General features: G+C 43.4%; 1 protein-coding gene and 1 pseudogene across 5 annotated transcripts in view; both read right to left on the bottom strand.

Annotated features, from left to right (window-relative positions):
- NAAA (N-acylethanolamine acid amidase) overlaps positions 1 to 8,029 on the bottom strand; it is a 29,509-nt gene extending 21,480 nt beyond the window's left edge. For all 4 annotated transcript variants that reach the window (XR_014296678.1, XR_014296679.1, XM_082653613.1 and 1 more), the window contains exons 1-4: positions 7,804 to 8,029; positions 6,992 to 7,156; positions 4,174 to 4,300; positions 786 to 876 (exon numbers count right to left, since the gene is read on the bottom strand). Coding sequence is in view for 2 of the 4 variants with exons in the window: in XM_082653613.1 (XP_082509739.1) it covers positions 786 to 876; positions 4,174 to 4,300; positions 6,992 to 7,156; positions 7,804 to 8,003 (583 nt within the window). In the remaining 2 variants the exon portion in view is untranslated. The remainder of the gene's footprint in view (positions 1 to 785; positions 877 to 4,173; positions 4,301 to 6,991; positions 7,157 to 7,803) is intronic.
- A 5,174-nt stretch (positions 8,030 to 13,203) lies between these two features.
- On the bottom strand, positions 13,204 to 13,719 carry LOC309821955 (mitochondrial import inner membrane translocase subunit Tim17-B-like; annotated as a pseudogene). The gene has a single exon. The product of its transcript is annotated as a mitochondrial import inner membrane translocase subunit Tim17-B-like (transcript).
- Positions 13,720 to 17,398: the final 3,679 nt, after the last annotated feature.

Below are 17,398 nucleotides of genomic sequence, written 5' to 3'. Positions count from 1 at the left end.
AACCATCTCTCCCATCAACCAGCTGTCCTTTTATCTTGCAGCCTTAGTTTCCTCCTTTGCATAATGATGTAGTTAATAATATCAACCCAGCCTATCTAATAGGACTGTTGTGAAGGTCTAATGAGAAAACTTAGGAGTAAGTGCACAGAAAACCTTAAAGTGTTTTACTTGTGTAATGCCACCATATATCCTCTGATTACTGCAATAGTTTCCAGTCTTCTGCTTCCATCTTAACCCAACATGATCTAGTCTCTACAAAGCAGCCAATGATAGTTAAGAATATAAAGGTAAAACAGATCTGTTCACTCCCTGGCCTAAACTCTTCCTAGGGCTTCCATTTGGCTTAAAACCCAAACTCCCCCTCATGACCCTGCACCAAGGCCTCAGCCTTCCTCTCTGTCTCTACTGTCACTCCCCACTTACTCCATCCTGTAACCACGTTACACAGTCTTTTGTTTCTGGAATGCACCAGGGATGGTCCTCCCCCAGCTTCTGCACACCTGGGTCATGTGGGTCAGGCCTTCCCTGACCTCATACCTGCAGTACCTGCTGCACGCCCTCCTTCATTCTCTATCACATCTTCCTGTTTTACTTTCTTGGTAGCATTTATCACTAGCCGAAATAATCTTCATTGCTTACTTGCACACTGCCCACCTTCCCCCACTAGAATGGAAGCATGTAGCGTGGGAGGTGTTCCATATGTTCTGCTGGGTGAGTGAATGAAGTACTTGGATAAAACTGAACAGGGATAGGGCTGAAAGTGCTCAGGAGTTTGTTTTGATTACCTCGTTCGTCGCCAGAAACAGTAAACTTGTGTGGGCTCTGACCGGTCCACAATCCTACATAGCCAATAAAGGTGGTTCCCGTGAAAGCAATCTGGAATCAAGAGATAAGGCATCATCTCAACACGCCAACCCAATGTACATTGAAATCACCTGTTTTGTCCCACAATCTCATGGATTGTTTTTTCTTACAAGTTCCAACATAATAGAATAAAAACTCTGAAATAGCCTTCTAGAAGATTTAACTTTGGGGGTCCATGGATAGAAGTCAAGTGGATCTGTGACCTCAGATGAAAAAAAAAAAGGTACATCTTTATTTTCACTAGCCTCTAACTGAAATTTTACTCCCTCTGTAAGTGCCTGTGACTCACGTATTTTCACATACATGATGGCATCATCCCTGTGTTGATATGGTATACATACATATCTTGAAATATCATTCATACTTACCACTACTCTGAATTTATGGTAGTTTCTAGACCCACTGCTAAGTGTTACCAGTTAATGTGTTAAGAAAAAGTATAATATTGAAATGGCTGTATTTCAACGTAACTGGTTTCTTCGCAATCTCGTAACTTTATTTGATGTATTTACGAAACATTATTTTGAGAAGGGATCAATAAGCTCGCAGAAAAAAGAAGCCCATCCTAGAAGTAGCAAATGGGCTTGCATTTAAAAACTCACGTTGACTCGATTATAAGAGATTAATATCATGCATCTCACAAACTCTGTGAAGTAAGGGGAAACAAGTGAGACTGTTTGTTCGGTAATAATCAAATTTAAATTTTAAATATTAAAAAATTCTTTTACATACATCTTTCATTTAATCCTCATGGTTATTCCATGAGTTGTAGGGCTCACACCCACTTTTTTTTTTTCTTTCTTTCTTTTTTTGGCTTTGCTCCCACTTTAAATGAAGGAAATGAACTCTAATGATTACAAGACACCACTATATCCCTGAGGAGAAAAACAAACTCTATCAGTTATTTCAGATACCAGACACCCAGCTCACATGGTTCAGTAAAGATGAACTAATACTTTCGTATTTTGAGAAATGAACAGGCCTAGCTTACTTTTTTCCTAGAAAGCTGAATTTTAAGTCAGTAACTTTTCATTTAATTGTTTATTTCTACCTCGTCTGGTTGTAAAATAAAGTGGCTAAATTACAAGGGGAAAATGCAATGGTCTTAATTTCATAAATGACCTCTTCCCCGAGACTCAATGAGGGTCTTCCATGAATTCTCCCCATTTCCATTCATGGCAGTAAAACAGAAATAAGTCTACCTCACTACTAAAGCCCTTATAAAACATAACTATAGGGGAAAAAGTAATCACACAGTCACTTCAGTCACATGGCACACCAACCCTCACATCAGTGTTACTCTTGAAGAACCAGCAAATTAAAGTTACAAAAATCAAAATCCCTGGTAGCTTCCACGATATTTTATAACACGTAACTACAAATAATTATATTATTTGTAAGATATTGTATCTTGTAGCTCTGAAAAACTGTATTTCTAAATGTCTATGCTTTCCAACCGTCTGTGCCAGGTCAGTTAACATAAACAAAGCCCTAGGTGGGGCGGGAGACTGTGATTTACAATCTGAGTTTTGGGGAGACAGCTACTTGAAGGCTGAAGGCCTGGGTTTTGTCCCACCTCTGCCTCATCTCCTCCTGTGACAGTGGAGCAAGTTAGTCTCTGTAAGTCTCAGCCCTTTCATCTGAAAAATGAGGATAGAAATGTTGACTTAAGCCTGCCTCGCAGGGCTATCCTGAAGATCAAAGGAGGTCCTGTATCTGAAAATACTTTTAAAACGATGAACGCTAGATAAGAATAAGGGCTTCATTATTGGATGAATAACCTGTTCTTAATTTAGCAAAGCAATTTATTAGCCAGGAGCCCTCAGCAGAAAGACAATACCCAAGTGTAAACTGTTAAATTCGGTAATAATAGCCTAAGCACTGAGATAAGCCACACCAATAGACCATTTCCCATGAGAGCTCCAGGAGCAACAGAAACAAATGAAGCAACACCTGTTAGTTAGGGCGAGTCTAGCAGGAACAGGTGAAATTACTTTTATTGCATTTAACCTTTTGCCGATTTTTAAGAATTTTTGCTCATTGTAGAATAATGGAGAAAAGCATAAAGTAGTAAAAATAATTGTTGTCCCCTATTATTATTCAGTAATAATTACGAACATTTTAGCAGATGTCCTTTCAGAACTTATTTTCACGGATATTCTGTCATTGCTACCACTTAAAACCATTTTTGAAGTAAATCTTCAACCACAAATTAAATTGGTAACAGTGGTGAAGTAAATCTTCAACTACAAATTAAATTGGTAACAGTGGTGAAGTAAAATTGGACGCAGTGTGACAAAGGAATGAAATTGAGAAAGTAGAAACTTTCACCTTAAATATTTCTGTACCGTTTGAATGTTTTATGAGAAAGGTTTTGTTTGTAAACGCAGACGACCATCTGAGTATTTCGTAAATGAGTTTCTAGTATTTGTGACTCAACCCCTAAATGCAAAGAACAAACTAAATAAAGTCCTTAAACAGTGTCCCCCCAAAGCCAAGATCTGACTTTTGCATTCTCTGTTCTGTTTCATGCAATGACATGCTTTGTGTACACAATGAACATTGATTACTGCTATCTCTCTAGATATTTACACAGAAATGTGACAACAGTACATACTAGGCTGTACGTTTAAAGGAACTATGATGAAAATAAAATGATGTATATGTATAATTGCTTAAAGATCAAAAATAAGAGTAAAAAAAAAATAAGAGCAGTGTGGGTCAATTATACTTTTAGAGTGAAGGACTATTTATTATTTGGCCACTATTTATCAAGCATCTACCATATGCTTTGCATCGATTACTTCATTTAACCTTTATAACTATCTCCATAAAGTAGTTATTAACCTCTCTGGGCTGTAATCTGCAAAATGGGTTGAAGTAATTTCCCAAGTTCACAAAGGAAGGGACAGAAGCAAACTTCAAAGCCAGGACTGTCAGATCCCCAAATTAGGTGTTCCTAGACATTTACACGACCCAGCCCCTCTATTCTAGAAGCAGCCTGAACGTGGGAAAGCAAAGGAAAGAGCTGATTTAGCATCATAAATGGAGACCAATCATACACCCATAGAAATTTCCCTAGGGAAAAGTGATTGACCTCTGTAAGTAGATTCTCAATAATAATAAATGACCCTTGTTTCTACAAGCATAATTGATGTAAATCTCCCTTGTGGTTTTGTTTTCCCAGGAGGGTGACGTTTTTTGTATCTTAAATTGAAAATACAGTTAAGCTGCAGACCATCCAAGTGACGGCTAACTTGGGTTAGCAAGTCTCTCTGATTTCTGAATCTTACACTGTACAGATTATACCTGCCCATTCTTTATGAACTGCACATCCACTGTCAACTTGCGTAAGAAATTTCCAAAAGAGTAATCCAGGTTCCGGCCATGATAAATGTTGCCTTTGGAGTCCTGAGCCACAATACTGGTGCAGAATCTGGGAAAACGGAAAAATTCAACATAAGTGAACAAGAAAAAGGAAATGAGTTTTTCATTTTAAAAATAAGTCCTCGGGCTTCCCTGGTGGCGTAGTGGTTGAGAGTCCGCATGCCAATGCAGGGGACACGGGTTCGTGCCCCGGTCCGGGAAGATCCCACATGCCGCAGAGCGGCTGGGCCCGTGAGCCGTGGCCGCTGAGCCTGCGCGTCCGGAGCCTGTGCTCCTCAACGGGAGAGGCCACAACAGTGAGAGGCCCGCGTACCGCAAAAAAATAAATAAATAAAAAATAAAAATAAGTCCTCAAAGTAAAACAGTTTTCTTCCTTATAACAGACACATATGCTATATAATCCCTGTGGATCATAATTCAAGATGAAAAAGACAACTGGACACAACAGCGTTCGTTCAGTATTACTAGACCTCTGCCCTCAGCACACAGGACGTTGAAAACATACTGAATGCAAATTTCATCCTAAATCTAAATCTGAAACGGACTCATTCTGGGCTCAGCGAGTTCACTGAACTTTGCTTAGTCCTCTGCTTGGCAGTATGTAGTCTATTTAATACACCATTCAAGGTTGGTTCAAGCTCAACTCTCTCTTCTCTGGATTTCTCAGAGCAAACACCATGGCAGCTAACTATTTTGCTCCACAAATTGTTTCACTTTGTCTCCTTGGAAAAAGGGTGAACTATTTAGGAGCTTGCCACTTTTCCTGTCCCCCTTAAAGCTCCCTGCAGAGAGCTAATAAGAGAAAAGGATCTTTTAAGAACTCCCAGCCAGACAGATATATTTTGAGGAAAAGACGAAGAGGTTTGTTAAGAGGTCTAAAGGTCCATATTCTCTGTGAATATGTAATGTTATGTAAAAAGTACTTGAATATATCATGTCCAATTCTGGGACAGGGGAAAGATATGTATATACACACACACACACACACACGAAATATCCTGAAGGATGGATAGTCATTTCTGAGTAACAGGATTGTGGTTAATTTTCTTTATACTTTTCTGTATTTACTAATTTTCTATGATTACATATTGTCTTTATAATTAAGAGAAAACAAATGTTACCTCCTTTTCTGTTTGTTTAAAAAAGGAAGCTTGGTCACGTTTTAATTTTTTCCAAGGTCTCTGATTTTCAAAGAGTTCACGTCAAGAAGCAAACTGATCAAACACTGGAAGTAGCTAAAGCAAAGTCTGTAGACTCTCAAAGGTGATTTTTCAAAATTGGAGAGACAACAATTCTTTCATGTCATGCCCAAATGTTTTGGTGTGAGGTGGCCCACAGCACAGGGAACAACTAGGGAGCCAGGCTCTGCTTTGGGATATGCACTGCACTGTGCTGGGGACATGTGCTTTTAGCAGCAACTCTGACCACTCACCATGCATCTGACTTTCAGCAAATTGTCCCCTCTGAGGCTTGGTTTCCACATCACAAAAGGCAATACAATCTCCAGTGCCTCATACCCAGTAGGCTCAATAAAGCGTCGCTAGTCTTACTTAACCTGATTCAAAAAGCCTTATACCAGAAATGAGGACAAAACATTTCCTTTGTTAATGCTAGTGGAGTCTGATGGTGCTTTTTCTTGCCAGGCGATTCAGTATATACCTTAATATCAAATCCAAAAGTTAGAATGTTTTTTTACTAGAATTTTTGCTCTAGTTGATTTGAATACAGTGACTCCAACAAAGGAAGAGGAAAATGAAAATAAATTGATTTTTTCACTGAGAAAACCACATGTCAGAATAGGAAAAAGATGGGGTAGGAGACGAGGAATGGCAAAATTAACTTAGGTCAATTGAAGGGCCCTTTAATACATCTGTGTCTTAAAACATTTCCCTGAAGAGGAAGGCAGTCACAGTGCTTCTTAACCTACTCTACCTAGATGTTCTGGGAAGATGGCAGCAGGCAGTAAAGTTTCATTATCCACAGGAAAAAAAATTTTTTAAACATCTTTCGGCAGGGAGAAGCTATTAAGTATCTACAAGATGTTACTAATGAGTCTGGTCTGGTGGCAAAACAGTAAGTCCTGAAGACAGAAACCAAGTCAAAGCTCTCTTAATTCCAGGACCTGTTACTGAGCCAACAGAGGCCCTCCCTGCACTTTGCCTGGGATCAACCACACACTCCGTATTGCTTTCCCCTGTGTGTGCCACAGCTGATCATGTCCACTCCGGGTACCATATACTGGCTTGCCCCTACTAGCCAGAACAGTGTAGCCTGTGACCCCAGCACTGGAGGCAACAGGCTGAGAAAGAGGAATCATGATCGCTAGCCATGATGAACATGGAAAGTTAAATGCAGTGTGACAAATGAATGCTGGGACAGCCCCCTGCATTATAAGGCTGGGCATTAACGTGAGTGGGATTATTCCAAGACCTTCCTGGGAAAGTACATGTCGAGCAGAGTTTCAAAAGTGGGATGCTACCTGGATTGGTGAAGGGAGAAAAGGGGACTTCAGGTAGAGGAACAGTTCAGTGTTGAGGTCAGAGAAGCTGCTTTCCTTCTCGAAGCTTATAATCTGCTGCTCAGTTTTACCCAGAGAAGCAAAGAGGAAGCACTGGAGGTTTCTGGGCAGCCCGGTCACCACCCTGCTTTTATTACACTGAAAACATGTCTCCTCCCACTCAGATGTGGCAGGAATCCGCGTCAAGTCTCAAATTAATCCGCGCTAGCGCGGGGCACTCACGCTGTGGACTCGTAGGCCAGGTTAAGGAGGATGCAGTCGGCCAGGGTGAAGTTCAGAGCGTCGCACTGGCCGCGGATCTCGTCGGTGAAGGGCTGGGGCAGGAAGAGCTCCAGCTCCCAGACCGCCTTTCGGATCAATGCGAGGACCCACTTGGGGACAGTATTCCTAGAAATGAAGAACCACGAGTGTCTGATCTGCTCAGAGGTTCGGAGGGGTGCGTGTGTGTGTACTGGGGGAGAGGGTACCTAAAGCTCTCTCATTCTTAGGGGTGAGTTCTAGGTGCCTCGCTTACCCAGAGAGCTCACAGTCCAGGTCCAGCCGGCATCACCCAAAACGCAGCGTCCCGAAGAGAAAAGAACACTCCGAGAGAGGGAAGTAGGGCGACGGAGAGTGGTCCCCAAAGGGGTGGGCCTGGGGGCCCATGAGGCCTGCTAGGGGTGCGGGGCTGCGTCCCCTACTCGGTAACTGAGCAGCCAGCCGGGAAGACAGCCCGGGCGACAACCCGCGCGGCACCCTGATCCAGAATGGCTGGTGGACTGGCGTGCCACTGGAGACACCGAACTTGAAAGTCAAACCAGCTGTGCGGGATCATCCCCAGCCCCGGCGCTGCCTGGGGCACTAGCAAATGCCAGCTCTGGTCCCCGCCACCCCTGCACACGCCAGACGCCCGGGGTGAGCGGCATGGGGTGGAGGGCAAGGCTGTCCGAGAGGGAGGGGAGGATCACAAATCTCAGTCTGACGCACGTTGGGCAGCAAGCGTCCGGGCTTTGCCGCTCTCCGACCCCCGCCCGCTCCCCCTGTCCTGCACTCACCCGATGATACGCGCCATAGAGGCGCGCAAGAAGTCGCGGTCGAAGTGCTGCAGCACTGGCAGCCAGCGCAGCTCGGGGGCCGCGTCCAGGCTCACGTTGAAGAGCGGCGGGGCGGAGGACGAGGCGGCGGCCGACACCCCGGCCCCGGCCAGCAGCAGCAGAGCCAGCGCCATGCGCGCACTCGGACCGGCGGCTCTCATAACTCGGTCGGCCTCAATTGGACCGCTGCCCGCGCCCTGGGGAAGCGCTGGAGGACGAGGAGGAGGCGGAGCCTGGGCGGAGCCGGGAGGGCTGGAGGCGGAGCCCGCGCGCCGCTTGGCCCGGCTAGTCACGCGGGACCCGTAATGGTGAGGGGAGCCGCCTCCCCAAGTCTAGTATCTGCGCTTCTCGCCCCAGTGGCTCCGTGCCGCGACCCCGCCCCCGGCCAAGGGTGCCGCCCTGCTCCAGGTGCCCCGAGGGCGTTAAATGCGGCCGCTAGCTTCTGGCCTCCCAGTTTCCGCCCCATCCCACCCACGTGGTCGGAGAGAGCGTAATCTGCGGCCTGGAGGGCGTTTACGAAAATGGTTTTCAGCGGCCAAGGGGGAGCCAGCAGAGTCCTATTGCGGTAGGAAGGGCCTTCCCACCCCCGCCTCATTTGCTCTTAATTTAAATTCTTCAAAGGTTTATCTGGATTTTATAAGGAGAAGGAGAGCTTTTTCAGTTCAGCAGTCCCACTTCTTTTCAGTTACTTTAAAAAAGCTAAAAAGGTAGCTAACATTTATGTGCAAAGTGTTTTGCCCACTCTGTCTCATTTGACCATCAAAACAAGCCAGAAGATTCGTTCTCCTGACTCATCCCTGTTTTCCTGATGAGGAGTGTTATGTAATTTGCCCGAGGTCACATCGCTGGTGAGCTAGCCTCAAAGCCAGACTGTCAGAATCCAAATTCCACCTTCACAATCACTAACCTGAAGCAGCCTCACCTTTTCGCGTTCCCAGTTTGGGAGACAAAAGGTGTTAGGCTCAGGAAAACCACCAGACTTAATAAGGGTGGAACATTCTTTAATGGTTAGCACGGTCGTCCGTAGGTAGAGTAAGTGTGTAGGGGAAACTTGGAAAGTTTGCTTTTTTCAGCCCCCTCCCCCAACTAGAATACACCATCGCTACCTTTGGTTTTTTCCCATTTTTTAAATTGAAGTATAGTTGATTTATAATGTGTTAATTTATGCTGTACAGCAAAGTGATTCAGTTATACACGTATACATATGCTTTTTTATATTCCTTTCCATTATGGTTTATCACAGGATATTGAATATAGTTCCCTGTGCTATACGGTAGGACCTTGTTGTTTATCCATCCTGTATATAATAGTTTGCATCTGCTAATCCCAAACTCCCAATCCATCCTTCCTGCACCCTCCTCCTCCTGGCAACCACAAATCTGTTCTCTAGTTGTTTCGTAGATAGGTTCATTTGTATTATATTTTAGATTCCACTGACTTTTCCCATTTTTGTGGCTTACATGTCACTGGGCTAAAGTTTCAAGCCTCTGTTCCCATTTCTTCCTGGTCTTTCTGTAAAATTTAAGACCCAGGTGTTAATTTGCTCATTTGCAAAGCCTGAGTAACAGCAGTTGCAAGACCACCAAATAAGGAATACCTTGCGCCCTCCCAGATTCACCACACCCCTTCCCCTTCTTCCCCTATAAAATCTTGCCCAACCCTCGCCCGGGTGCGACTTCTCTGGCCCCTTTCTCTGGACCAGTGAACCTCAGCCGGGAGCGCTCCCTAATAAAGCTCACTTGAAGCTTTCCTCTGTTTCACGGTACCGTTTGTTAAGATCCGACCTTACAAATATAATTTCATATAATCTATTCCTCTATTACTAAAAAGTTATACATATGTTATAGGACAGTTTAAAACAAAGATTAAAGGGAGATCTGGAATTACAAAACTATGAGCCCTCTCCCTTCTGCTGCTTCCATGCTGTGCAGATTTCAGAGATACTGTACACTGATTTCATGGTTTATTTATGGAACTGAATCTACAGTTTAAAAAATACTTCTGTGGAGCGTGCAAGAAGGTAGATGATATATCAGAAACATGGGATATAATGTTTTTATAGCTGGCATCTCATTTTGTTCAGTTTAAAAGTAGTGTGAGGACTTCCCTGGTGGTCCAGTGGTTGAGTCTTCGCGCTCCCAATGCAGAGGGCCCGGGTTCAATCCCTGATCAGGGAACTAGATCCTGCATGCCACAACTAAGGCCCGGCACAGCCAAATAAATAAATTAAATTAAATTTAAAAAAAGTAGTATGGTAGTTTTAAAATAGATCTACATATTCTTCAATACCCTTCCCTGCCAGTGGTGGAGCCTAATTCCCCTCCTCTTGACTGTGGGTTACATTTAGTGACTTGCTTCTAACATGTAGAATATAGCCAAAGAAGTAATGGTGTCTGATTCCAAGATTAGGTCACAAAAGACATTTTGGACTCCTTGCATTCTCTCTTGGATAGTTCACCCTGAAGGAAGCCAGCTGTCATGTTCTGAGGACACTAAAGAAGTCTTATGAAAAGGTCCCTAACTTGAGGAACTGAGACCACCTACTAAGAGCTGGAGAGGAACTGAGCCTTCTTACTAACGGTCGTATGAATAAGCCGTTTGGGAGTGGATTCTCTAGCCCCAGCTAAGCCACCTGAAATTCCTGACTCACAGAAACTGTGCAATGATGTTCATTGCTTTAAGCCGCTAAATTTTGTGGTGTTTTGTTATGCAGCAATAGATAACTAGTACAGATCTGGGTAATGCAAGTGGAGTGATACGAAATACCTAGAACCGTGGGTGTGGCTTTGGAACTGGGAAGCTAGAAGGAAGATAGTTTGGTGATTTCTTACAAAACTTAACATACTTTTACCATATGATTTAGCAATCATTCTCTTTGGTATTTACCCACAGGAGTTGAAAACTCAGGCCCACACAAAAACTTGCACATGGATATTTATAGCAGGATTTTTAAATGGCAAAAAAAGTGAAAAAACCTAACTGCTCTTCGGTAGGGTAATGATAAATTGTGGATTTATGGATAAATAATGGAAAACTATTACAACAGTTAAAAGATAGAATCTTCATTTATCCAGAATCTAATGTTGAGTTATAGTCAGCAAAAGGATATATACAATGATACTATATATGTAAAATTTTAAGATACTCAATGATACTTTTATTACACACACACACACATACATATACATGCACAAATATAGTAAAAAAAAAAAAACTAAAGGAATAATAGGCATCAACTGCAAAATAGTAGATATCCCTGAGAAAGGGAGAAAATGGCTGAGTGGGGCTTCAGTTATACTCTTAACATTCTATTTCTTTAAAACAAACCAAAAAAGGTAAAAATTAATATTGAATAAATCTAGGAAATGGATATGTTTCATTACTTTCTATATGTTTAAAAATATCACAATTAAAATGGTAAAAGAGGAAGATTCAAGTAGCCTTAAAGTAAGTTGTGAAGTATCATAATTCGTTCTTAGTTTTCATGTCATCCTTTTATACTTCCTCTCCTGTAACACTTTCCACAATTAGGTTCCCACGTCGTCTTAATTTTCCTTTACCCCTTAGCCAAATCCCCTCTTAAAGCACTCCTGGATCTGATCTTACTATCTAAGTAATAGGAATACTAGGTATACCAAAATTGGATCTTGCTGTAAGAATGGGACTAGAGGTGTTTTATATTAAAAAAAAAAAAAAAAAAGGGCCATTGGCACTCCTGATTCTCAGGCCTTCAGATTTGGACTGAATTACACCACTGGCTTCCCCAGTTCTCCACCTTAGAGACAGCTGATTGCAGGATTTCTCGGCCTCTATAATCTCCTGAACCAATTCCTATGATAAAATCTCCTCATATACATAGGATATATGAGATATATATATCTCCTATTGGTTCTGTTTCTCTGGAGAACCCTAATACATGCTTAATACATAGAGAAAAGAAAACCCAGTCAGCTATATTCACACCACACTATTTTCATATTGCATATTATACTTACAAAATTGTAAGTTGTAAGAAGCACCATTATTTTATGTATCTTAAAGAGAAACTTGCTGACATTTAAACTACAACACAATGCTTTCTTATTAGAATTTTAAAATGTGTATGTATTGAAAGAATTCTAAGTCTTTTGTCACAGAGATTTAAAGATAAAATACCTGCTCTTGTACATGTTTGAGGAAGCGAAACAAATTGGTTAACATATTGCACAAGCTTCTTTGCATTCAAAATCAGACTCTTGTGAGTCTGACTTGGCTGGCATCCTAGATGCCCGTGTTTTTCCATAGCACACTTGTGTCATTAAGAACCTTGGTGTTGCAGCATTTCTTGAGTTCTCCACTCAAAAGGGGACTTCTGGGCTTCCCTGGTGGCACAGTGGTTGAGAGTCCGCCTGCCGATGCAGGGGACACGGGTTCGTGCCCCGGTCCGGGAAGATCCCAGATGCCGCGGAGCGGCTGGGCCCGTGAGCCATGGCCGCTGAGCCTGCGCGTCCGGAGCCTGTGCTCCACAACGGGAGAGGCCACAACAGTGAGAGGCCCGCATACCGCAAAAAAAAAAGAAAAAAAAGAGGACTTCTGAGGTGTTGGTAATATTGTTTCTTTATCTGGTTGCTGATAACCAGGGATGTATTATTCAACTTGTGAAAATTCATTGAGCTTAAGTACACTTAACGATACTTGCACTTTTCTTCATGTATATATTATACATCAATAAAGAACTGAAAATTTTAGAAAAATGTTCCACTGTTTTTTTTCTGGAATTTTCTTACCAGCTACTGACTCCCCTTCTGCAAGTTTTGATGCTGGTCCTTGCTTGATCTAAGCAAATGTCAACTTAAGATTTTCAGACCAAGTTCATGAATGTGCATGAATGTACAATTATGTCAAGACTGTCATTTGGCTGCAAAAAATTTTAAGACACATCCCAATTTCATGAATTAAAAATGTGAAAAATGTTTGTCTTAAAATCACGTTACACTGATACTTTGCTTTTGAAAATAATGGCATAGTATTTTTCACATTGCTGTAGTGTTCATACCTTATTATTTTTTTTTTTGGCATTTCAAAACTGGCTTTATTTAATTTATTTATTTTTTAAACTGGCTTTAAATACTCATCAGGGTGCCATGCAAAGGGTCTGGGGTGAGAGCTTGTTACATATGAATGGGGGCTGGGGTGCCTGAGAGAGAAGGGACCCATCCATCAGGGCAGCTAGGGTGCTCCACCCCAAACCTGGGATAAGGCAACAGAGTAGAGGCCCTCTCTGGAGGGTCCCAGGACCAACTGGGAGCCAGCCCTCCCTTTGAGGTAGATCATCAGGGAAGGAACCGAGGAGGAGCTCCCACGGTGGTGGTGACAGGAGGTCACTTCCTCAGTGGTACTGCTGATAGCTGGGGTAGCCTGGGGCCGGGGTACCCTCCTTAGGGGGCAGCTGGCTGGGGTCCTCCAGGAATGGGGGTGCAGTGCGGAACTGCTGCAAGTGAGGAGGATGCCAACATCCTCGATGAGGGCCAACAGAATGCCTCCCATTATTGCCGAGCCCACCATGGCCAATGGGCCACTGCAGGCAGCCAGCACAGCCCCGGTCAATGCTCCACTGGTGATGGAGTTCCAGGGATCTTCCTTGCCCCGCAGCCGCACCAGACCGCAGTCGATGGGGGAGAACAGGCTCCCCCGCACCGCGAAGCTACCTCCATTCTGAGGGGCTCGGATCCTCACAGCGTTGACACCGCCTCTCATTCAGTGCCGAATTCCGACAGGGGCATTGCGGAAGCCCTTAATGGCCTGGAAGACTCCACCGCCGATTACACCCATAGTGAAGGCTCCACCGCAGTCATCCACAGCTCACTATGGGCAAGGCTCCCAAGCGTACTCCTCCATGGCGCCCTATATCTTATTTTTAAAATAACTCTATCCAAGTGCTTAATGGCTGGATATTCCATCTGAAGTTGCTTAACTAGTCCCATATTTTGATATATTTTCTTGCACCCATTTTTGCCGCTATAAATTATGTTGCAATGGATATTTCCCCACACTTAGCTTGTGGTAGACATTGCTGGTTGCCTACCCCAAATCTACTGAATACCTCCCTCTCTTCATTGTGAACAGAAGCCCAGTTCTGTTGGGGTTGTTACAGTCCATTTAAGCTGAGGGGGTGAACAATCCTGTTTCCTGCTTTCACGGCTTCCACTGTTGGTAGCGTAGCCATATAACCCAATTCTGGCTAATGAGACTTAAGGGAAGGCTGTTGCAGGGATCCTGGAAAAGCTTTTTGCTTTCCTAGTAAAAGGGATACATGTGACAATGCCCCTTCTGGTTGCCTTAAACTTAGAAGAAATGTCTATGAAGGTAAGGTATTATCAGCTCCATTGTACAGACAAGGAGACCTGGGCACAGAAATGTTGAGTAACTTGCCTGTGGTCATACAGCTGTCAGTCGGCATTCAAATCTTAGTGTGTGGCTCCAACACACTAAGAATGACAAAGCAGAAAAGGAGCCCCAAGGTCTCGAAGGCATCACTGAGCAGCTGAACCCAGGCCAGCAACTGTTTACCTCCAGACTTATGTGAGACTCCAATGTGGTTAGACTATTTTTATTTATTGGCTGCATCAGGGCTTAGTTGCAGCACCTGGGATCTTCTTTGAGTCATGCGGGATCTTTCATTGCAGCGAGTGGGCTCTTTGTTGTGGCGCGCGGGCTTCTTTCTAGTTGTGGCCTGCAGGTTTTTCTCTCTCTCTAGTTGTGGCGTGCGGGTTCCAGGGCATGTGGACTCTGTAGTTTGCGGCACGAGGGCTCTCTAGTCGAGGTGCGCGAGCTCAGGAGTTGTGGCGCAAGGGCTTAGCTGCCCTGCGGAACGTGGGAACCTAGTTCCCCGACCAGGGATCGAACCTCTGCATTGGAAGGCGGATTCTTTACCACTGGACCGCCAGGGAAGCCCCAGACTATTTTTAGATATACTCTGTTAACTTGCAGCAGAAACAGACCCAAACACATCTTTTGAGCTGCCATATTTTGGACCATTTTCTTTGATTAGACTCTCAAAAGTGGGTTTGAGTCAAATATTATGACTATTTTTAAAGGCTCTTGGTACACAGCACTAATTATTTTCCATAAGAATTGTACTAACTCAGCACTCTCTTAGCACTGGGTATTGCTGACTAAATTCAGAGGGTGTCAAACTAAGGATGACTAGCACCATCAATAAACCAGTGGAAGAAGGTGAGACTGTAACTCCTCTGGAGTATTTTCAAATCAATCCTTGCCTTGCTTTTAAGGTGCATTCCTCTTGTGGTTTAAAAAAAAAAATTTCATGAGTCTTAAGGTACATTATTCCCCAGCCTCAAATAAGTTATTTTGTTTCTTACACAATAACACAAATCAAAACACAGGTACTGTAAAAGACTGAGAAAACAAACTAGAAAGAAAAAAACCCTCACATGTGATCTCAATACCAAAGAAAATCACTTTACTATTTGGTGGCTTTCTTCTTGGGCTTTTATTATTCCCCATTTTCTTACAAGTGTAATTGGGTTACACTGTAAGTATTTTTATATTTTGTTCTTTTATAATAAGCATTTCCTATTGTAAATATTTTAATGGTTGCATAATATTCCATCATATGGATAAATCATAGTTTATTCAACCATTTCTGGATTAACAAAACAACAAAAACAGAATCTGCAGAAGGAAGTAAATTTACCACCTCAGGTATGTGCTATATACAAATATATGGTATTTAAATAGTACAGAATTAGCTATGCTCTCAGTTTTTTTTTTTTTTTTTTTTGGCGGTACGCGGGCCTTTCACTGTTGTGGCCTCTCCTGTTGCAGAGCACAGGCTCCGGACGCGCAGGCTCAGCGGCCATGGCTCACGGGCCCAGTCGCTCCCCGGCATATGGGATCCTCCCGGACCGGGGCATGAACCCGTGTCCCCTGCGTTGGCAGGCGGACTCTCAACCACTGTGCCACCAGGGAAGCCCTAGATATCTAATCTTTGATGAGAAATTTACTGAATGCTTTCTTTGTGGCAAATACCATGCTAAGTGCTTATAAATGTTAGCTGTCAAAATTCTCAAAACAATCAATGAGGTAGGTGCTATTTTATTTATTTATATTTTTGGCTGCGTTGGGTCTTTGTTGTGTCTTCGTTGCTGTGCGCAGGCTTTCTCTAGTTGTGGCGAGCAGGGGCTAGTCTTCGTTGTGGTGCACGGGCTTCTCATTGTGGTGGCTTCTCTTGTTGCAGAGCATGGGCTTTAGGTGCGGGCTTCAGTAGTTTCGGCACACGGGCTCAGTAGTTGTGGCTCGCGGGCTCCAGAGCTCAGGCTCAGTAGTTGTGGTGCACGGGCTTAGTTGCTCCGTGGCATGTGGGATCTTCCCGGACCAGGGCTCGAACCTGTGTCTCCTGCATTGGCAGGCGGATTCTTAACCACTGCGCCACCAGGGAAGCCCTAGGTGGTATTTTATTTACAGCGAGAAGACAGACAGGAGTTATATCAGGTATTCAAATATTTGTTGAGCACCTACATACTGGGCACTGAACTAGCATCAAACAGCATAGAAGTCTGCCTTCTGTGGAGCTTATTTTCTAGAAGAACTTGGTAAGATCACATATATATCAGTATTCTAGATTTACACATTACTTTATATGTATTATGAGTTTGGACAATGTGAATTCATCCCTGAAATGGACCCATTCTCAGTGTTGACAAAAATTTGAGACTAAAAAGCTGAAGTTCAAACCCTGGTGACTTCTTCAATGTATAAGTCACCCTGAAGGTTACTCTGCCTTTGCTGGCAGCATCCTTGTGAGGATCTGACCTCCAAATTTAGAGTAAACAGAAAATATTCTCAAGAGAAGACTTATAAAATAATAAAAGGAACCTACTACAGGATTAAGGAAGTAGAAGTTAAGGCTATAGCTTTTAAAGCCAGATACCTAGCTTCCATATAAACCTCAGTTAAGAGTAGTAGAAGAACAGAAGTCAGAACACAGAACGGACTGGGCTCTTGGCAGCTAAGCGGGGTGGGAAAGTCTAGGGGAAGGATGGAAGTTCCGGGCATCATCACAATCTACACAGCAAAGCTACAGACCCTAGGTAGCTGGCCATTTTGAATTTTATTTACTTCTCTCTGGAGCTAGACACATAAGGAGACACCCAGTTCAAAAATGCAAAGAGAGAAGAGAGGAGTTTCAGGTCTGAAACGTTCAGACGTGCATCGGACACTTCCTGTGAATCGCTGAAGCTGCTGGGGGTTGACTGAGGGCTCCTCTCACTAGGCCAGTGCAATTTAATCAGTAAACCGCAAGGTCTTCATAACTAATCCCCAATGGTATGGGGCGTCTTAGGAAAAGTCACAGAGTTTCATTCAAATAAAACTGAAGTTGAACTGAGGAAGTGAACAGAAGACGCTGGAAAAGGAGTAAGAAAAGTGGTCTTAGAAGCTGCTGAGTGGGCAGAAAATTGCCTTTTCCTCTAGCTTGAAGCAATTTCCCCAACTACCACACTACCTAAGAAATCTGAGACAAAGGGCACCAAACTATTTCCAAACGCAACAACTT

Source organism: Grampus griseus, assembly GCF_964374135.1.
Source record: "Grampus griseus genome assembly, chromosome: 4".
NCBI classification, from domain to species: domain Eukaryota; kingdom Metazoa; phylum Chordata; class Mammalia; order Artiodactyla; family Delphinidae; genus Grampus; species Grampus griseus.
The sequence above is the reverse complement of the archived record's forward strand: the minus strand, read 5'-3'. Positions and strand labels throughout refer to the sequence as shown.